Genomic DNA, 23,464 nt, shown 5'->3' on the forward strand with positions numbered 1-23,464 from the left:
TCTTTTGAGATGACTTCTTGGGCGATGTGTGCTTTTAAATTAATATTAAATCTTCAGATATTTTGTGAGTTTCTAACTTTCTTTTTGTTACTGATTTCTAGTTTAATTCCATTGTAGTCTGAAAGCAGATTTTGTATGACTTTTATTCCCTTAAATTTGTTAATGTATGTTTTATGGCCCAGAGTTTGGTTTACTATGGTGAATGTTCTGTGTGAGCTTGAGAAGAACATGTATTCTGCTATTGTAAGAAATGTTCTGTAAATTTTAATTAGATCTCTTTATTTTTAGTTTGTCAATGCCTTTAGAGTGAGTTTCTTGCAGACATCGTGTTGTTGGGTTTTGTTTTGTTTTGTTTTGTTTTATCCACTGTGTCAAGTTTTGTCTTTTAGTTGGTATATTCAGACCATTTATATTTGAAGTGATTATTGATATAGTTGGGTTAATGGGTATCTATTGTATTTGTAGTTTTTTTCTATTTCTTGCATGTATGTCTTTGCTTTTTAATATCTTCCCCCTTTTCTGCCTCTTCTGGTTTTAAATGAGTATTTTCTATTATTTTATTTTTTCTTTCCTTCTAACATATCAGTTATACTTCTTTAATTTTTGGGGGGGTGATCCTTGGAATTACTAGTATGCATTTAAAACTAAGCCCAATCAAAACTACATTGTAGTGGAAGTACATTATAAAGGGTATTCCATTCCATTCTTTTGCTCCTTATAATGTTACTGTCATACATTTCACTTACCCATAAGCTGTACCTACCCAGTGCACTGTTGCTATTATTTGAACAGTGTTCCATTCGATGATTAATAATGAGGAAAATAAAAGGCTTAATTTTACCTTTATTCCTTTTCTAATGCTCTTGCAGATCTGAGTTTCTGACCTATGTTGTTCTACTCTGTGAAAACTTCTAACATTTCTTGCAAGTGAGGTCTAGCAACAGATTCCACCAGTTTTGGTTTTTCTGAGAAAGTATTTCTTTTTTACATCACCACTTAAAAAATTATGGTACGATACAACATTAATCATTTTAACAATATTTTCACTTTCAGGTGTACAGCGTATTGATTCAGCAATCTTGTACATTACCTGATGCTCATCCTCAGTATAGTCACCGTCTGTCACCAAACAACATTTCTGCAACATTATTGACTATAGTCCCTGTGCTATGCTTTTCATTTCTGTGACTTCTTTATTTTTCAACTGGACCTTGTACTTAGTTGCCTTCACCTGTTTTGCCCACCCTCCTCCCCCAGACCTACCTTTTCTCCGGCAGCCACCAATTTGTTCTGTGTACTTAAGAGTCTGCTTTTTGGGGCACCTGTGTGGCTCAGTTGGTTGCGCAACAGCCTTCGGCTTGGGTCTTGATCCTGGAGTCCTGGGACTGAGTCCCCTGTCAGGCTCCCTGCGCAGTAGGGGGTCTCCTTCTGCCTCTGATCTTCCGCCTCTCATGCTTGCTCTTTCTCATTCTTTCTCTCTCTTAAATAAATAAATAAAATCTTAAAGTCTGCTTTTTGTTTGTTTTGTTTTTTAGATTCCACAAGAAAATGACATCGTGGTATTTGTCTTTCTCCAATCTGTTTCACTTAGCATGATAACCTCTAGGTCCATCCATATTGTCGAAAGTGGCACGGTCTCATTCTTTTATATGGCTGAGTAATATTCTGTGTGTATATGTGGGTGGGAGTGTATATATTCATCTATCGGTGGACACTTGGGTTGCTTCCATATGTTAGCTATTGTAAGTGATACAATACAAAAAACGTAGAGGGGCTTATATCTTTTAGAATTAGTGTTTTGGGTTTTTTTTGGGGGGGGGCAAATACTCAGAAACGGAATTACTGGATCACATGATATTTCTATTTTAATTTTTTGATGAATCTCCCTATTGTTTTCCATAGTTGACTGTACCAATTTATGTTCTTACCAGTAGTGTAGGAGGATTCGTTTTTTTCTCCACATCCTCACCCACACTTGTTATTTCTTGTCATCTATCTTAAAGATTTTATTTATTTGCAAGAGGGTGTGAGGGACTGAGAGTGAGAGAGCATGAGCAGGGGGGAGGGGGAGTGGGAGAGGGACAGTCAGACACCCTGCTGAGCAGAGGGCCTGACATGGGGCTTGATTTCAGGACCTCGGGGATCATGACCTGAGCTGAAGGCAGACGCTTAACCGATTGAGCCACCCAGACACCCCTCTTGTGTTTTTTGATTCTAGCCTCTCTGACAGGTAGTAGGTGGTATCTCATTGTGGTTTTGATTTGTATTTCCCTGATGATGAGCGATGTTGAGCATCTTTTCCTGTTGGTGATTGGTATGTTGTCTTTGGAAAAATGTCTCTTCAGGTCTTCTCCTGTTTTTAATCAAATTAATAGTAGGCTTTTTTGGTGTGTTGTATACATTCTTCATATATTTTGGGTAAGAATTCTTTATCAGATACATCATTTGACAATATCTTCTCCCATTCTGTAGGTTGCCCTTTTATTTTGTGGGTGTTTTCCTTTGCTTGCAAAGCCTTTTATTTTGGTGTGGTGCCAATAGTTTTTGGTTTTGTTTTCCTTGCCTTAGGACACATACCTAGAACAATGTTTCTGTGGTAATGTAAGAGAAAATACTGCCTGTGATTTCTTCCAGGAGTTTTATGGTTTCAGGCCTCACATTTAGGTCTTTAATCCATTTTGAGTTATTTTTGTGTATGGTGTGAGAAAGTGGTCCATCCAATTTCATTCTTTTTCAGTAGTTGTCCACTTTTCCCAGCACCATTTGTTGAAAAGGCTGTCTTCTTTCCATGTATATTCTTATTTCCTTTGTCACAGATTAATTGACCATATAAGCACAGGTTTATTTCTGGGCTCTCTCTTCTGTTCTTTTGATCTGTATGTCTGTTTTTGTGCCAGTACCTTACTGTTTTGATTAGTAGAATTTCATAGTTTAACTTGAAATCTGGAATTGTGATACCCTCAGCTTTTTCTTTCTCAAGGTTGCTTTGGCTATTTGGGTGTTTTTTTTGTGATTCTTTACACATTTTAGGATTATTTGTTTTAGTTATTTGAAAAATGCTGTTGGTATTTTGATAGGGATTGCATTGAACCTATAGATTGCTCTTTGTAATGACTTTTTAAACAATATACTTCTAATCCATGAACATGGAATATTTTTCTATTTGTGTTGTCTTCAGTTTCTTTCCTCAGTGTTTTATAGTTTTTAGAGTACAGGTCTTTTACTTGTTTGGTTAGGTTTATTCCTAAGTATTCTTTTTGGTGTAATTGTAAATGGAATTGTTTACTTTATTTCTCCTGTTACTTTGTTATTAGTGTATAGAAATGCAATAGATTCCTGTATATAATTTTGTGTCATGGAAGTTCACTTAATTCATTTGTCAGTTCTGATAGTTATTTTGGTGGAGTTTTTAGGGTTTTCTACATGCAGTATCATGTCTTCTGCAAGTAGTGTAAGTTTTACTTATTCCTTGCTAATTTGAATGTCTTTTATTTTTTTTCCTTATCTGATTCCTGTAGTTAAGAGTTCCAGCATTATATTGAATAAAAGTGAAAGTGGACATCCTTGTCTTTTTCCTGATTTTTGAGGAAGAGCTTAGTTTTTCACCAATGAGAACGATGTCAGCTGCGGGTATATTTCCTCCATATCTACTTTGTTTTATCGATAATGGGTGTTGCATTTTGTGAAATGTTTCTTTCTGTATTTACTGAGATCATCATAGGGCTTTTATCCCTTTTCTTGTTAATGTGATATATCACGTTGATGGATTTGTGAATATGAAACCACTGTTGTATCCCTGGAATAATTGAGCTGGGGCCAGTGATTTTTTTTTAAGGTATTGTTGGATTTGGTTTGCTAGTATTTTGTTGAGGATTTCTATGTTGGTGTTCATCAGTAATATTAGCTTGTGGTTTTCTTTCTTTGTAGTGTCTGGGTATTGCTGGCCTTGCAGAATGAATTCCGAATTTTCCTTTCTATTCTATTTCTTGGAATAGTTTGAGAATAGGTTATTAACTCTTTAAATGTTCGGTGGTATTCACCTGTGAAGCCATCTGGTCCTATACTTTTTGCTTGTTGGGAGTTTGTGATTGCTGATTGAATTTCGTTACTAGTCAGGTCTGTTCAGATTTTCTGTTTCTTATTTAGTTGGGAAGATTGTAGTTTTTAGGAATTTATTGATTTCTTCTCAGTTGCCCAATTTGTCGGCATCTGATTTTTCATTATATTCTCTTGTAATCCTTTGCATTTCTGTGGTGTCAGTTGTTACTTTCATGTTAGCTGTTTTTAAGTGTGCAGTCCAGAGGCATTAAGTGCACCTTCTCTCCATCCATCTCCAGAACTCTTTTTATCCTGCAAAACTGAAACGTTGTACCTGTTGAGGAATAACCATCTCCTTCCTTCATCTACTGGTGCCTATTATTCTGTTTTCCATGTCTCTGAATTTGACTATGCTAGGTACTTCCTATAAGTGGTATTATATAATATTTGGTCTTCTGTGTTTGGCTTATTTCATGTATTAGCGTAATGTCTTCAGCATTCATCTGTTGCAGCACATATCAGAATTTCATTCATTTTTAAAGCTGAACAATATTTATTTTTTGTATATATCCCATTTTGTTTCTCTGTTCATCTGTAAATAGACAACATGGGTTGCTTCTACCTTTTGGCTGTCATGAATCATGGCCCTACAAACATCAGTGTGCAAATAGATCTGTTTTGGTATATACCCACAAGTGGAATTGCTGGTTAATTCTTTTTAATTTTTTGAGGAAGTGTCCTACTCCTTTCCAGATGTACCATTTTACATTTTCACTAACAGTGCAGAAGGGTTCTAATTTCTCCACATGAGCTCAGAAACACTTGCTATTTTCTATTTTATTCATAGTAGCCATCCTCATGGGTGTGAGGTACTATCTCATTTTTACTGACTTGCATTTCTTTGATTAGTGCTGTTGGATATCTTCTCATTGGTTAATGGCCATTTATAGGTCTTCTTTGGAAAAATGTCTTTTGAAGACCTTTGGCCACCCTTTAATTGGGTTGCTTTTTTTTTTTTTTTTTAAATTTGTAGGAGTTCTTTATATATTGATACTGACCTTTTATCAGATAAGTGATGGGCAAATACTATTGCCTTTTCATTGTTGAGAATGCCCTATGATGCACAAAAGTTTTTAGTTTTGATGAAATCTAGCTCATCTTTTGTTTTTCCTGTGCTTTTTGGTATCATAATCATCCAAAAGAAATCATTGCCAAATTGACTCATGGAATTTTTCACTTATGTTTTCCTCTTAGATTTTTATAGTTTTCAATAAGAAATTTGAGTCTTTGATCTACTTTCAGTTAATTTTTGGATATGGTGTATGGTAACCCAGCTTCATCTTTTGCAAGTGAATATCATTTTCCAGCAGTTTTTTGTGACATTTCCAAATTGAGTGATCTTGGCAGCCTTATCAAATTCATTTGCCTGTATATGTGAGAATTTATTTCTCATCTCTGTGTTCTGTTCCATTGGTCTGTGTGTTTGTATATGGTACCACACTGTTTCGATCACTGTGTTTTCGTATTAAGTTTGGAAATCCGGAAGAGTGAGACTTCCGGTTTTCTTCTCCCCGCCCCATAAAACAAAAGATTGTTTTAACAATGGAGGTGTCCCTTGTGATTCCACGTGAATTTAAAAATGGATAAATATTGTTTTTTTTCCCCCCTATGGGACAACATCCTTTAATCCATTTTTCTTTTTGAAGATTTTTATTTATTGATTATTCATTTGAGGGATAGAGAATAAGCAGGGGGAGGGGCAGAGGGAGAGGGAGAAGCAGGCTCCCTGCTAGGCAGGGAGCCCCACGCAGGGCTCAATCCCAGGACCCCAGGATCACAACCCGAACTGAAGGCAGGTGCCCAACCAACTGAGCCATCCAGGTACCCAAAATATTGGGATTTTAATATTGATTGCATTGAGTCTGTAATTTGCTTTGGGTAGTATTTTCATCTTACCAATATTAAGTCTTCCAGTCTATGAATATGTGATGGATGTCTTCCAGGTTCTGTGTGCCTTTAATGTCATTCAGCAATGTTTTATATAAAGTTTGAAGGTGCAAGTCCTTTGGTTAAGTTTATTCCTAAGTGCTTTATTATTTTCCATGCTATTTAATTAATTTATTTTATTTTATTTTTAAAAGATTTATTTATTTATGTGACACAGAGATCACAAGTAGGCAGAGAGGCAGGCAGAGAGAGAGGGGGAAGCAGGCTCCCTGTTGAACAGAGAGCCCGATGTGGGCCTCTATCCCAGGACCCTGAGATCATGACCTGTTTGAAGGCAGAGGCTTAACCAACTGAGCCACCGAGGCACCCCAAGATTATCCATTTCTTGATGATTCATTAGTAGTAGGGGGTGTTTTTCAAGGACTTTATCCATTTGATCTAGGATATCCAGTTTGTTGATGTACCATTGTTCATAGTACTCTTATAATCTTTTTTATTTTTCTGTAAAATTGGTAGTATCCCCTCCTATATTCCTGATTTTAGTTGTTAAATTCTTTTCTTTTTCTTAGTTTATTAGCTAAAGATTTTTGAGGAGCCAGTTTTTGATCTCAGCAGTTTTCTCTATTTGGTTTCCTATTCTCCATCTTAATGATTTCTGTTCTAAACTTTATTCCTTCTGGTAGCTTTGGGTTTAGTTAATCTCTGTTTCTTTCAGGTACAAATTTAAGGTGTTAATTTGGGATATTATTTTTTAATGTGAACACTTACAGCTGCTAAGTATTCCCAGGACTGTCTTTACCACAGCCTATAAATTTTGGTATGTTGTGCTTTCATTTTAATTTTTCTTAAGTTTTAAAAGTTTTTCTTGTGATTCCTTTTTTCTTGTGATATCTTCTAAAAGATACTTTATAGGATTTCAGTCTCTTAAAATTTAGATTTTTGTTGTTGTTGCCTAGTATATGGCCTGTCCTGAAGAATGTTCCATGAGTACTTGAGAAAATTGTGTATTTTGCTCTTGTTGAGTAGAGTGTTTCATGTATGTTTTTAAAATTCAGCTTGTTTCCTTCTTAATCTTCTGTCTGGTGGTTCTATCTATTATTGAAGTTGTGTGCTGAAACCTCCTACCATTACTGTAGAGTTGTTTCTTTTTATCTGTCATTGTTTGCTTCAGATTGTGCTCTTGTGTTTGGTGAATTGAATTTAGTGAACGGACACTTTTATCATTATATGATGTCCCTCTTCACCTCTTCTAATAGCTTTTGACTTACAGTCTCTTTTGTCTGGTATATGTATAGCCACATTTGGTCTCTTGTTATTGTTTGCATAGGAAATCTTGTGCAGTTTTTTCACTTAAATTTTAACCTATTTATGTTCTTAGAGCTATAGGGCCATCATGTTGTTTTTGTTTTTGTTTTTTTTTTTTGCTTTAAATACATTCTGCCTGTGTCTGTTTACATTTATTTATTTTCAAATTTTTATTTAAATTTAATTAGTTCACTTAGAGTGTAATGCTAGCGTTGTGTCAAATTTAATATGCATCACCCAGTGGTCATCACAACAGGTGCTCTCCTTTATCACCATCACCTATTTAACCCATCCCCCTGCCCGCCTCCCCTCCAGTAACTGTTAGATTGTTCCGGAAAGTTAATAGTCGGTTTCTTGGTTTGCATATTTTTATTTTTATTTTATTTTATTTTATTTTATTTTTTTTAAGATTTTATTTATTTGACAGACAGAGATCACAAGTAGGCAGAGAGAAAGAGGAGGGAAGCAGGCTCCCTGCTGAGCAGAGAGCCTGATGTGGGGCTGGATCCCAGGTCCCTGGGATCCAGACCTGAGCTGAAGGCAGAGGCTTTAACCCACTGAGCCACCCAGGTGCCCCTGGTTTGCATATTTTTTAAATTACTTATTTCTTACTCCTGTGTTCATCTGTTTTGTTTCTTTTTTTTTTTTTTTTAAAGATTATTTATTTATTTGACAGACAGAAATCACAAGTAGGCAGAGAGGCAGACAGAGAGAGAGGAGGAAGCAGGCTCCCTGCCAAGCAGAGAGCCCGATGTGGGACTCGATCCCAGGACCCTGGGATCATGACCTGAGCCAAAGGCAGAGGCTCAACCCCCTGAGCCACCCAGGTGCCCCTGGTTTGCATATTTTTAAAATTACTTATTTCTTACTCCCGTGTTCATCTGTTTTGTTTCTTAAATTCCACATAAGAGTGAAATAATATGGTATTTGTCTTTCTCTGACTGACTTATTTCACTTAGTATAATACTCCCTAGCTCCATACATGTCTTGCAAATGGCAAGATTTCATTTGGTTTTATGACTGCATAATATTTCGTTGTGTATGTGTGTACACATACACACACACACACACACACACCCCATACCTTCTTAAACCATTTACGTTTAAAGTAATTACTGATAGGGAAGGCTTACCATTTTCATTTTGTTAATTATTTTCTGCATGTCTTATAACTGTTTCATGTTTTAACTTTTTCCCTTTGTGTTCATTTTTTTTAGTGATCCGTTTTGATTTTATTTCCTTTTTGTATATTCTGTAGGTATATTTTTTGTGGTTCCACAGGAATTACATATAATATCTTAATGTATAAGAATATATCTTAAACTGATACCTACTTTAATCCCATACAATAATTTCACTTTTTTACAGCTTGCCTCCCCAACTTTGTTATTGATGTAACAGATGACATTTTTACACATTATATACCTATAAACAGAGTTACAATCTTTAAGTTCTTTTGTTTTTTAAACTTTAATTAAAAATAAATTTATAATTTATAAAATTACATATTTATGTATAATATAGAAAATTATATAAATAAAAATATAAAATTAAAATCAAATTAAATTTAAATTAAATAAATATAAAATTTAAATAAAAATTTAAATTAAATTTCAGAAAATAAAGAATAAAATATGGAGTTACAAAGTAAAATTATAATGGTTTTCATATTGTCCATGTACTTGCCATTATTGGAGAACTTTATATTTTTATACAGCTTTGAGTTACTACCCAGCATCTTTTCTTTTTTCTTTCTTTTTTTTTTTTTAAGATTATTTGGGAGAGAGCATGTGTGTGCATGAGTGCAGGGAGGGGCAAAGGGAGGGAATCTTCAAGCCAATTCCCTATTGAACTCGGAGTCCAGTGCTGGGCTGATCTCATGACCCCTGAAATCAGGACTTAAGCTGGAACTGAGTCAGACACTCAACTGACTGAGCCACCTAGGTGCCCGATGCTCAGCGTCCTTTCTGTTCAACCGGACGCACTCTAAGATTTCTTATAAGACAGATCTATTGTTCATGAACTCCCTCAGGTTTTGTTTATCTGAGAGTATCTTAAGATTTTCCCATTTTTTAAAAAAGATTTTATTTATTTGACATACAGAGATCACAAGTAGGCAAAGAGACAGAGAGGAGGAAGCAGGCTCCCCGCTGAGCAGAGAGCCCGCTGTGGGGCTCGATCCCAGGACCCTGGGATCGTGATCCGAGCCGAAGGCAAAGGCCTTAATCCACTGAGCCACCCAGGCGCCCCAAGATTTTCCCAATTTTTGAAGTACATATAATACTTTGTTGAATATAATGTTCTTGGTTGACTTTTTTTTTCTTTAACCACTCTAAATATATCATTCTCTGTTAAAGTTTCTGCTGAGAAATCCAGTGATAATCTTGAAGATCTTGTGTAGATGTCAAATCACTTTTGCTTTTAATATTCAGTGTTGCTGATGATCATGTTTCTTGGTTGAGATTCTTGGATTTCTGTATACATAGCTTTCCTCAAATTTGGGAAATTTTTGGATGTTACTTCTTCAACTAAGCTTTCTGCCTCTGTCCTCCTTTTGGGACTCTCATAATGCTATTGATGCATTTAAACGTGTCGCTCATAAGTCTATTTGACTCTGTTCACTTTTTTCTTTTTCTTTTCTTTCTCTCTCTCTCTCTCTTTTTTTTTTTTTTTTGCTATCACTGCATTTTCAGGTGATCAGTTTTCAAGTTTGCTAATTCATACTTTTGTCTATTGGAGTCTGTTTTGGATGTTCTCTGGTGAAATTTTCAATTCAGTTATTCCTTGTACCTCTGTTGGGGAATGTGTGTGTTTTCTCTGCCTTTGTTCAAGATTTTTCTTTTTGTTGTTTCTGGCTTAATTTACATACAGCATTGTGTAAGGTTAGGGTGCACAACATATTGATTTGCTTCATGTGATTATGGTGGTAGCTTCACTAACATCTCTGTCATGTCACATGATCATCATTTCTTTTTTGTTCAGACATTAGAGATCTAGTGTCTTTGCAACTTTGAAATACATTGTACAGTATGGTTGGTTATAATGCACTGTGCTGTGCTTTAGATTTCCAGAACTTAATCATTTCCTAGTTGCAAGTTTGTATCTTTCAACATAATTTCCCCCATGTCCTAGCCCCTAGTAAACAGGATTCTACTCTCTGTTTTTAAGAGTTCAAGCTGTTTAGATTTTACATATAAACAATATCATATTATATTTCTCTTTCTATGTCTAAGCATAATGCCACCGAAGTCCATCAATGTTGTCACAAATGGCAGGATTTCATTCTTTCTCATGGCTGAATAATTTCTATTGCATGCATTTATATCAATATCGTATCTTTATCCATTCATCTGTTGATGGACAGTTAGGTTATTTCCTTATCTTGGCTCTTGGGAAAAATGCTGCAATAAACACTGGAGTGCAGATAATCTTTTCAACATCCTAGGATTTTTTTTTTGCCCCTGTACCCAGAAGAGATATTTCTGGATCATATTCAAGTTTTTTGTTTTGTTTGTTTTTTTGATTTCCCATAGTTTGGTTATGATAAGCTTAGTTGTAAATTTTTTGTTATTTCCCTGCCTTGTGTTCTCTGAGTTTTCTGGATCTGTGGTTTGGTGTTTTTAACATTAATTTTGGAAATTTATCAGTCATTACTACTTCATATATTTATTTTGCTTCTCTTTTTTACCTTTTGGTATTCCTGTTACGCATATGTTACAGCTTTTACAGTTATCCTGCGGTTCTTGGACATTACTATTTTTTCTTTTATTTTTCTCCTTGCATTTCAGGTTGGGAAATTTATATATATGTATCTTCAAGCTCACGGATACTGGATCTTATAAATTTTCTGTTGTTCATTACAAGTATATTTAAATACAGCTCATTTTTTTCATACTTGTATTTAATGTAGCTTTATTAGAGTCCTGTTATTTGTATATTTCTGAATAAAATGTTTACATTACAGTGGGCTATAACCACTGAGGTGAAAATATACAATAAATGATGTTTTGGTCAAACATAACATTCTTAGACTCTAAGTTGAAGAATGAGGGTGAGCTAATAAGATTACTAATTATTTTTGTTTTCTATATGCACATCATTTATATTTTTTCTTTCATTTATAACATTTAAGGATGAAGTATGTCTTTTTAAAATGAAAGATACTTTAATATTACTTTTTAAATCTTTTTTAGGAGCTGTGGCCTTGAAGAATCTTGAAATTAAAGAAAATGCTCTGGTAGGTTTTTTTTTTCCTTCCGTCTTAGGTTCTATTTATTTTAGAGAGAAAGAGTGTGAGGTGGGGAAGGGTAGAGGGAGAGGGAGAGAGAATCTGCACAGATTATTCCCTGCTGAGTGGGTAGCCTGATGCATGGCCCAATCCCGTGACCCTGAGATCATGACCTGAGCCAAAATCAGGAGTCAGACCCTGACTGAGCCCCCAGGTACCCCTGTGGTAGGTTTTGAGTATAAAAAATGTGTAATGTCAGTTCATTTGTAACTATGTAGACTTCTTGATTTACTTTGTTATCTTAAATTATTCAAGCTTTGAGAAAACCTTTTGAAAATAATTTTTGCAAAATGTGGATTTTATAAAGTGGACTTTTCTTCTTCTTAAAAAGCACAAACTGACAGTGTAATTTTCCCCATTAAAAATATTCCTAATTTTTTTTCTTTCTAGAGGATTTTATTTTAAATGTTTAATTGACCTTTTCTATAGTCTTCAAGTTTTTTTAATGCCATGGTAACCATTTTTTTACCCAAGAATTCAGTGATACTAATTAAATTTATGATTTGTACAACTATCAACCAATATCTTTTTCTGTAACTTTTCCCATAGGTCAAAGGAAGCCCTATAACCATTAAGAAATAAGTCCCCATTCCAGTTCTGTGTAGACCCTGTTAACCACTAATCTACTTTCTGACTCTCTGAATTTGTCTATGCCATGTAGCTCACATAAGTAGAATCATGCTGTGTTTGCCATACTCTATTCAACGTTTTTCACTTAGCATAATTCCTTTAAGGTTTGTCCATGTTGTTTGTATCAGAACATTATTTCTTTCCGTGGCTGCATAATTCCACTGTATCTATGTGCAGCGTTTTCTTTATCCATTCATATATTGATGGACACTCCAGTCGTTTCTGCCTTTTGGGTCTTGTGAATAATGTTGCTCTAACGTTGGCAATATACATGTCTGTTCAGTTACCTATTTTCAGTCCCTGTGGGTAAACGCCTATTAGTGGAATTGCTGGATTTTATGGTAATTTTGTGTTTAGCCTTTTCAAGAACTGCCACTCTGTTTTCCATGGTAGCTGAACCGTTTTATATTCCTATCACCAACACAGGTAGTTTCCAGTTTCTCTACATTTTTGCTAATGTTTATTTTTTTAGTATTCTTTAAAAAAAATTTTAAATATAATCTCTCCAGTATGGGGCTCAAATTCATGACCCCAAGATCAAAAGTCACATGCTCTACTGACTGACTCAGCCAGGCACTATTTTTTATTTTTTGATAATACCTTAATAGATATCTTCATAGATAACTTAAGATATTTATATCTTAATAGATATAAAGTGGTATTTATTTTCCCATATCAGAGTATGATTTGCTAAACTTATCCCCATGCCTTATGCCTCTGTTGGCTATGTCCTTTGATGTTCTAATATTTTTAATCTCAGTGAAATTTCATCTGTTTTATTTTGTTGCTCTTGTCTTTGTTACATCCAAGAAATTGTTGCCAGATCTGATGTCAAGATTTTACCAAATTTTTCTTCTAAGGGTTTTGTAGTTTGAATTCTTATGTTTAGGTCTTATATTGATTTTGAGTTAATTTTTATATGCAGTTATAAGGTAAGTGTCTAAGTTCATTTTTTATGTGTGGATATCGAGTTTTCTCAGCATCACTTAATGAAAAAGTCATCCTTTTCCCTGATGGATGGGAAGAAATATTTTTGAGGATATTTTTTGCAAAATGGAGTTTTAACCTCTCTGTGAGGACAAACTTTTAGTGAAATTACCTACCTTCCCTCCTCCCCCCATACAGTGTAAAAGCAGTATGATTTTGGTATGGGTAACTTAGGTGGTCTGTATTACTGTAGAGCTTTTCCCCTATTTACTTAAAAATGATTAGTCTCCCTGAATTTTGTGGATTTGAGAATATTACAGTTATGTATCTTTAAATTTAAATAGGTGTTAAGGGTTAAAAAAAAGGTGTGAGTTAACGTAAACACTTTAAATAATTTTGGGAAGGAAAAAAGCGTCCTCTATTTTGTTGGCCTGTATATGTACTAATATTTTATATATGATGTTTTTGTAGAGTCAACTGGATGTACCTTTTAAAGTTAAAGTTGGTCATATAGGTAAGCTGTGCTTATTATTTGAATGTCATGCTTGCTGGGCATAGAGTGAGAATTATATACTTAGTATCTTTTTAATGTGATATTTTTAATGTTTCTGAGCACTAATTGAAAAATCATATATTCTCATCTGGGTGGAACTTAGTTGTGTAACTTAAAAGTACCATGTGGTCCATATATCCCTTGATTAAAAACTCTGAATTATACATCTTGTTAAGTGTTAAAAATGATTTAATTGAGAGCCAGTTTGTTTAATAGCATAACTATCTCGGTTTCTTCGGTTTCTGACTAGTTACTGCTGTACTCTGATAGATCGTGGGTCTGCGGTCTAAGGAGTCAGGTCTGCATCTTCCAGGCAGTGTGGCTGGGGACGAGTCAGAAACTTAGTTTCTGAGGTAGTTTGCATGCCTCTGTCCTAGCACCTGTCATTCTTTAATATCATTATTTATTTTTTTCTTCTATTAAGACAGCACGTTTCTTAAGTTGGTTTAATTTTTACTCTCACCACTTAATACAATACCTGGCAAATAGTAGGGACACAATTTGTTGAGTGAGAGAAGTATACATTTCCAAATGAGTAGTATAGGATTACAACTAATTTTATAGAAACATGTTTTCCAAGATTTTATTTATTTGGGAGAGAGGAGAGAGAATGATTTGAGGAGGGGCAGGAGAGAGAGAATCTTTAGGCAGACTCTCGTGAGTGCAGTCAGTGGAGGGGCTTGATCCTATGACCTTGAGATCATCAGCTGAGCCAAAACCAAGAGTCAGACACTCAACTGATTGAGCCACACAGGTGCCCCTCCCCCTGCTATTGTTGAGTGTTGTAAATCTTATGCTCTTTCAAAGTTCCCTCATTTAGCAAGCAAAATTACATATGTAGCAAGTATAAATACATACATATTTTTAAAGTAGTTATATTTATGTGGAAGATTTTTGGAATTGCCTTTTTTACTATTTTTGTGTATTTTCCAAATTTTCTGAAAGTATAAACTCAAGTTTTATGAAAGTACTTTATAATGAGAGAAAAAAAATTTTGGGGTCAAGATTTACTGGTGAAAATGGAACATTATTGACATGGTGTGTGTTTCTTTGATTACTTAATGCTATTTTGTCATTGTTCTCTTTCTTTTGTTTATTTACTTTTTTGGATTCTTAATGGATATGTATGTGTGTAAGCAGTCTACCTGATAATCATATTTGTCAATTATTTTTTCTAATGTGTTCATTCTGGTTATATTTTGGACTGTACACAAATTTGAAATGGTCATTATCTTCTCTGATTTTATAATTTAGAAAGTCATCTGTCTTTTAGAAATCAGATGGTTTGGTTCTTTTTCTCTGGATTGATATCGTAAGATGAAATCCTTTTTTCAATTTGGATTTTTTTTAAGCATGGAATTTTGGGGTTATGTAATGAGATATGTCTATGTAGATTTTCTTTTTTTCCCTTCCCCAGTTACTAACTAGTTAATATAGCCGTTGTGTTGTTAATCGTTCCCTTGCCAATTATGACAGCTATTTCTAAGTTATTTGACTCAGGCTTTCTAAAAAATTTTAAAGTATTTTAAAACTATTATGAAAGTTTTCTTTTTATCCCCTCCTCCTCACCTCTATTTTCACAAGAGTAGAATCAGTATAATGAATACCTTACATCATATTTTTTTAGTTCAAGAAATCTAATGCTTTAAAAAATACTTTGCAGATAGACTGTAGTAAAACATTTTCATTAGTTTGAATGATTTTCTAATCTTGTCCACGGTCTTTGATAATTACCATAGAAATCTGCACATACACTTGCAATGATATTCATACACATATATTATGTATATAGTCTATATGTGAAAAATACACTTTTCAGTTTTATAGTCTACACTTTGAAAGTGTCATATAAATACAGTGATTTAGAGTATGAGTTGGGGAAATCAGAATTATAATAACAAGGGTTGTTGGCTAATTGCAGAAGAATACTAATGTTTGTGGTGAAGATTGTCATAAAGAGAAACTTATAAATTTTTAGAATATCATTTGGTAGATTTTCCAATAGTACTGATAGACATGATTTCCAGTCATTACAACAAAGCCTTATTGTTTGTGGTTGTAAAATAGCTTTCTGTAAAGTGACTCAGCTTGTCACTTTGTTAGTTCTTCGAATGCCTGATAGAAAATAGGCTGGCCAAAGGAATATTGAAAAAGAAAGCCAAAGTTGGTGGCATCACAATTCCAGACTTTAAGCTCTATTACAAAGCTGTCATCATCAAGACAGTATGGTACTGGCACAAAAACAGACACATAGATCAATGGAACAGAATAGAGAGCCCAGAAATAGACCCTCAACTCTGTGGTCAACTAATCTTCGACAAAGCAGGAAAGAATGTCCAATGGAAAAAAGACAGCCTCTTCAACAAATGGCACTGGGAAAATTGGACAGCCACATACAGAAAAATGAAATTGGATCATTTTCTCACACCACACACGAAAATAGACGTAAAATGTATGAAGGACCTCAATGTGAGAAAGGAATCCATCAAAATCCTTGAGGAGAACACAGGCAGCAACCTCTTCCACCTCAGCTGCAGCAACTTTTTCCTAGAAACATTGCCAAAGGCAAGGGTAGCAAGGGCAAAATGAACTATTGGGACTTCATCAAGATCAAAAGCTTTTGCACAGCAAAGGAAACAGTTAACAAAACCAAAAGACAACTGACGGAATGGGAGAAGATATTTGCAAACGACATATCAGATAAAGGACTAGTATCCAAAATCTATAAAGAGCTTAGCAAACTCAACACCCAAAGAACAAATAATCCAATCAAGAAATGGGCAGAAGACATGAACAGACATTTCTGCAAAGACAACATCCAGATGGCCAACAGACACATGAAAAAGTGCTCCACATCACTCAGCATCAGGGAAATCCAAATCAAAACCACAGTGAGATACCACCTCACATCAATCAGAATGGCTAAAATTAACAAGTCAGGAAATGACAGATGCTGGTGGGGATGTGGAGAAAGGGGAACCCTACTACACTGTTGGTGGGAATGCAAGCTGGTGCAACCACTCTGGAAAACAGCATGGAGGTTCCTCAAAAAGTTGAAAATAGAGCTACTCTACGACCCAGCAATTGCACTACTAGGTATTTACCCTAAAGATACAAATGTAGTGATCCGAAGGGGCACGTGCACCCGAATGTTTATAGCAGCAATGTCCACAATAGCCAAACTATGGAAAGAACCTAGATGCCCATCAACAGATGAATGGATAAAGAAGATGTGGTATATATATATATAATGGAATACTATGCAGCCATCAGAAGAAATGAAACCTTGCCTTTTGTGACAACGTGAATGGAACTAGAGGGTATCATGCTTAGCGAAATAAGTCAGTCAGAGAAAGACAACTATCATATGATCTCCCTGATATGAGGAAGTGGAGATGCAACGTGGGGGGTTTGGGGGGTAGGAAAAAAATAAACAAGTCGGGATTGGGAGGGAGACAAACCATAAGAGACTCTTAATCTCACAAAACAAACTGAGGGTTGCCAGGGGGAGGGGCGTGGGGAGAGTGGTGGGGTTATGGACATTGGGAAGGGTATGTGCTATGGTGAGTGCTGTGAAGTGTGTAAACCTGGTGATTCATAGACCTGTACCCCTGGGGCTAATAATACATGATATGTTTATAAAAAAAAAAAAAAGAAAATAGGCTGGCAATAAATGTGGTTGAATGAATAATATTTTTTGTCCTTATTCTAAAAATTCATGTAGGTAATCTCAATCTTACAATTCCGTGGAAAAACCTGTATACTCAACCAGTTGAAGCTTTTCTGGGAGACATTTATTTACTCATAGTGCCTTCTTCTAGTAAGTCAACTTTTAAACATTATAACTTAAAATACTTTTATTTGTGAGTGGAAGAATCTTTATATTTGATAATTATACTCAAAATACTTCTGGTGAATTTTTTGAGATACTTCTATATTTAAATTAGCATTCAGAAATTCACATTAAATTGATTTTTACTCCAAATTATTGCAGACTTTGAATTAGTGATTATTTTCAAGGATATATTTTAGAATGGTTATGCTTAAAGTTAAAGTAACTAAGTATTCTTTATTATGCTTCCTGTAGAAATAAAATATGATCCTTTAAAAGAAGAAAAACAACTCTTGGAAGCAAAACAACAAGAACTTAAACGAATAGAAGAAGCAAAACAAAAGTAGCTGATCAAGGTAAAGGAAACAGTAAATAAAAATGATAATAAGAAAAAGAGAAAAGACCTAAATATCACATATGAATATTATTTGTCTCTGGAAATTATTTAACGAATGAGGGACTCTTATTATGTGGGGAATTTTAATGTGGTTTGTATATTTTATTGTGTTTACAGAAATTTTATAGAAACTTACCCTATGACAAGTGTAAGGTTAGTTTTTAACTATAATAATTAATTTTATCAAATATATTTTGTTTTCTAGCTTTAAAAAAATATCCCATTATATCAATTCTTAATTTTTTGGGCGTACCTAGTCCTTTGATATATTTATGTTTTCCCAAATCTATCTGTTTACTCTCTGGGTTCATATAGTTTCCTGTTCAGCCTAGACCAGAATAGTTCATTATTTCAATTCTTCGATTTTCTCAGTGGAAGGGCTATCCTCCAGAAATCTCCTTCCCTTCCCCTTGCGCAGTGGTCACTATCACCTGGTACTTTTTTGTACTTTGTTCTCTCTAGAGAAGCTTTCTCCTTAGTATGGAAATACACTGTTGTATGTCTTATCTTCAAACACAAAATGATCTTCCGAACCCAGTTTTATCTGCTTACCTTCCGTTCTCCCTCCTTCATTTAATAGCTAACCATCTTACAAATATATGTATACTTACATCGCCAACCTTGCCATGCATTTATTTGTTCAATAAAAAAGTGAAATCCAGAATAAACATTTCACCTTTTGACAAAGAGGTGAAAACATTAAAGGAGATTTAACAATAATTTCTGGCGACACTTCTTATATTGTTTTTTCTTCTCTCAGTTCTTTCATATCTTATGTAGTTGTTCACCACTATGCCCAGTCATCTTTTTCTTTAGTATTTTTTTATTGTGGGCGCCTGGGTGACTCAGTTGGTTAAGCGTCTGCCTTCGGCTCAGGTCATGATCCTGGAGTCGTGGGATCAAGCCCTGCATTGGCTCCCTGCTCAGTAGAGAACCTGCTTCTCCCTTTGCTCCTCACCCAACTCATGCTATCTTGCTCACTTGCTCTCTCTGAAAGAAATAAATAAAATCTTAAAAAGTCTGGCTAGTAGATCTGTCATCAGATCTTTCTCAGGAATAGTTTTGGTCACTTTTTTATCCTTTCAATGGGCCATACCTTCCTGTTTCTTTGTATGCCTTGTGATTTCTCATTAAAATCTGGATATTTGGGGGCGCCTGGGTGGCTCAGTGGGTTAAGCCGCTGCCTTCGGCTCAGGTCATGATCTCAGGGTCCTGGGATCGAGGCCCGCATCGGGCTCTCTGCTCAGCAGGGAGCCTGCTTCCCTCTCTCTCTCTCTCTCTGCCTGCCTCTCCGTCTACTTGTGATCTCTCTCTGTCAAATAAATAAATAAAATCTTTAAAAAAAAAAAAAATCTGGATATTTGGATATAATAATGTGATACCTGTTAAAATGAAATTCACCCCATTACTATGGTTTTCTTTTTTTTTTAATGTTTTTGTTTATTATTTTTCATTTTTATAGGATGTCCCTAGTCCAAGGATCAGTCTGAGGTGTAAATGTAAGGTATTCTCAGGTCTTTTCTAAGCCTGAGCCTATTCCTTTTCCCCACTGAGCCTCCCAATGCCCTGATATTAGGTTTTTTTCAGGGTTGGAGCTTTTCCTCTGTGAGGAAAATGAGAAAAAAGAACAAAAGAGTTTAAATGTTGGTGAAATAATAGGTTGTGGACTCTGAGCAGGGTAAGGAATTGAGAAGGAAACTACTGGATGGGGGAATGAAAATTTTGCATTGAACTGAATGAATAGATTCATAGAGCAAAGGATTTTATTAGGATGTGGTGGTAACCAAATCAAGTAAAAAAAAAAAATGCTGTGTCTTCAGAGAGCTTATATTTTGTTTATTTACTAATTCTAAAGTCCTTTTATAGTTAAATATACTTACTCATCTGTTCACTGAATCTTGGATTTGATGTAAATATATCTTCATCAGCTTATCCTCCTGGGCAGTTGAATTAGGGAGTAGTAGGTCATTAGAAGAAAAGACAGATAATATGTGTGTACAGGTGGAACAGGACTAGAAATAGGAAATGAGGTAGTTTTCGTTGGCATTTTCAAATGGGGGAAAGGAGGAAAGTAACTCGTGGTTATCAAAGGCGTATTTTTTTCAAAGATTATTTATCTTAGATCATGGGGAAGAGCAGCAAGAGACGGGGGAGAATCGTTGGGCAGATTCTCCTCTGAGCACAGAGCCCAATGCAGGGCTTGATCCCAGGACCCCAAGGTCATGACTGGAGCAGAAATCAAAAGTTGGATGTTCAACCGACTGAGCCATCCAGGTGCCCCTCCCTCAAAGGCATGTTAAAAAAAGAAATTAGGAGTTTCATTCCTTTTATTCTGTCTATGCCCTGGAAAGTTTTGAAACTGGAAGCAGTTAATACCTTTTTTTTAGAGAATGAAACAAATGAACTTCATTCCCTTGAGAGGAGAAAGGGAAAGAATCTTATATCTTCATGTTGGATTCATTAGCAAGAGAAATGTATTCAACTGTTTTATACATTGAACCACATACAACTTGTAGTAATATCACTAATTTTAAGAGAGATGCCTACTTCCTGCTATTTCTGGCTTTTATAATTTAAGACCCATTATAATTCTTACCTAATAATCTTCATTGTTTTCCAAGTCTTTTTGTACTCAGGTATAGTTAACAGAGGTTGTAAAATTTAATGGCAGTAAGTTTGGTTGGCTTTAGTTTCATTAAAAAAAATAGATTTTGAAAATTATGTATTTGGTTGCCTTTGAAAGTCTCTTGGTATGGAAGACTTTGGGAAAGCAGGCTCTTAGTGTTCTGTTTACAAATACAGATTTTTTTCTTTAATATGGCAATGTTATCTTGAAATGTGAATACTTATACAGTATATTTTTCAGTCAAGTTAAAGAATATTTGCTATTGTAGACAAACTTCGGGTGGAAAAACAGGACACTTTTACAGAAAAATTAATTACTCAGATCATAAAAAATCTTCAAGTGAAAATTTCCAACATCCATATTCGTTACGAGGATGATGTAAGTATTTTAATAGGTGAAACTTGGTTTTTTATGTTTTTATTTTACTGTTTGTTGACACCTGCTCTGTAGTGGTCAACCTATTGGATGCTGAAAAGTGGAGGGACACAGAGCTGAAAATGACCTGATCTTTCTTTTCTGTAATTATAGGTTTAATTCACAGCGTTTATTGCCTTGACTGCACTTTCCTAAAATGTTCAAAAATCAGATAATGAAGGAAAAGGCCTTTTTATATTATGGTCACCTTTGATGGTTGGGCATTATGAATTTAGTCGATATGTATTTTTAAAATACTTTATAGTTACCTCCTGGAAATTACTCTGGTGTAGGAATCAGTAGAGCTAGATTTAGATTATCTCAAATAGATCCTGTATTTTCTCTGAAACGCAGTTATTGACATCTCAGAGTACTGTTGTGCATGCGGTCAATTGATCAATAAGCTTTTTTTATAAACTGAAAAACATGCAAATTTATTGCATAGTAATACGTTGATACTTGATACCTTAATTAGTATTTGGAAAAATATAGAGGTAAAAGTTGTAGAAAGTAGTAAAATGTAAAAAAAAAAAAAAGTAGTAAAATGTTTTTGAATGTTTGAGATATAGAATATTTCCCAGAAAATGAACTTTTTCAATAAAATGAATTTTAACTACTAAAAATCCGAGTAAGATTTGCTCTTTCCTCTTTAGATCACAAATCGAGACAACCCGCTGTCATTTGGTATTTCCCTTCAAAATCTCAGCATGCAGGTACTTCATTTGAAAAGTAATTTAGGGGAAGGGAGGGAAAAATGAAACAAATTGAAAACAGAGAGGGAGACAAACCATAAGAGACTCTTAATCTCAGGAAACAAATTAACGGTTGCTGGAGGGGAGGGGGGTAGATGAGATGAGGTGGCTGGGGGATGAATATTGGGGATGAATATGTGCTGTGGGGAGTGCTGTGAATTGTGTAAGACTGATGAATCACAGACCTGTACCCTTGAAACAAATAATACATCGTATGTTAAAAAGAAAAAAAAAAAGAAAGAAATAAAAATAGATAAATTGAAAGGGGAAATTTTTTTTTTTTTTCAAAATAAAAACTTGGGGGGAAAATGAGCAAAATGTAAAATACAATAACATGATATAGCAAAAAAAAATTTAACCCTATTATGTAGTATAGCTCATCTAACTATTAATTACTGTTTGTGTGTGCTAGCATCAGAAGTAGTTGTCTATATAGAATTACTATAGAAAGTGCATAGGCTGGATTGGAATTGGGGGTAGGGAGGTTAGCATTTCAAAAAACGGTTGACAATCAAATTTAGTTTAAAATATGAGGGCCTGTTATTTGCAGATTAGAACATTCAAGACATTTCTTAAAATATGTTTCTTAAATAAGTAGAAAGTAAAAGTAATAAATGTTCATTTCAGAAACTTTGGTAAGTCATGAAAAGCATAAACCAATCACTCATTTCCTCACTGCCATTATTAATATTGTGGCAAACTTTCTTCCTGTCCAGTTTTTCAAATTGAGGAATTTTTCAAGTATAAGAGCAAGTAGAGGCTTGCATCTAGAATGGACAGTTGTGGAATTTGACATTTGGTTTAAGTTTTAAATACTTTATTTTAAAGAATAAACTGTTAGGAATAAAGTCTAATTCTGTTTTGTTTTCTACTCTTTACCCTTCTCCCAGAGAGAAACACCATAAGTGATATTTTATGTGATTTTTCTATAAATTTTCATTCTTCTCATCATAGTGCTTTTGACATTTACTTGTGTTGCTACACCTAATTCAATTTAATTGCTGTGTAGTATTTCATTACTTGCTTTTTTTTGTTGTATCCATTGGGTTTTTGTATATAATTTCTTCTTAAAACATGGATCCACTACAAGCAAAATAAATAAGAAAAGCCAAATGAAAAGTTATCGAATGAAGTTGGGTGGGGTAAACTGTCAAATGTTGCTGTAAGTTTGAAAAATAAGGATGGAGAATGAGCCATTGGCTGTGGTGGTGTGGAGGTAGTGGGTAACTGTGACAGCAGTGGTGTTCACCACCACCTTTGGGAGACCTTGGAATCTAGTGTCCTAGCCCAGACCTATTCAGTTAGAAACTCAAGTGGGGGCCAAGCAGTCTAAGTTTTAGAAAGCCCTCCAGGTGATTCTGATGCAATGCTCAAGCTTGAAAATTTGACTGCCGTCATCTCTTCAGTTCTCTACTAATAAATGAAAACCATCTTTGCAGAATAAGCATTTAAACACTGTATTCCACTCAGTGGCTTCTCATTGCTATTGGAATAAAGTCAGTAGTTTTGTTTTAAAATAGTTTATAATTGCTTTGTAGTGTGATCCCAGGTGACATCTGGTTTCACCTCTTTGCTTTGCATTATGTTCTCTGACCATACTAGGCTTCTTCAGTTCCCTGAACATTTTGCATATTTGCATATTTTTCTACTCTGAATCATATTCTTTTTTTTTTTTAAAGCTTTTTTTTTTAAGATTTTATTTATTTATTTGACTCAGAGAGAGAGAGAGATCACAAGTAGGCAGAGCAGCAGGCA

The 23,464-nt window shown here is 34.8% G+C and overlaps 1 protein-coding gene across 3 annotated transcripts in view; it reads left to right on the top strand.

The window, feature by feature from the left end:
- Positions 1-23,464, top strand: part of VPS13A (vacuolar protein sorting 13 homolog A) — a 236,782-nt gene that overhangs the window by 8,588 nt on the left and 204,730 nt on the right. For all 3 annotated transcript variants that reach the window (XM_047699156.1, XM_047699157.1, XM_047699155.1), the window contains exons 2-7: positions 11,484-11,527; positions 13,607-13,649; positions 17,413-17,508; positions 17,776-17,863; positions 20,795-20,921; positions 21,611-21,670. In XM_047699156.1, coding sequence (XP_047555112.1) covers positions 11,484-11,527; positions 13,607-13,649; positions 17,413-17,508; positions 17,776-17,863; positions 20,795-20,921; positions 21,611-21,670 — 458 coding nt within the window. The remainder of the gene's footprint in view (positions 1-11,483; positions 11,528-13,606; positions 13,650-17,412; positions 17,509-17,775; positions 17,864-20,794; positions 20,922-21,610; positions 21,671-23,464) is intronic.

This window comes from Lutra lutra, chromosome 13 (assembly GCF_902655055.1).
Source record: "Lutra lutra chromosome 13, mLutLut1.2, whole genome shotgun sequence".
NCBI lineage: Eukaryota > Metazoa > Chordata > Mammalia > Carnivora > Mustelidae > Lutra > Lutra lutra.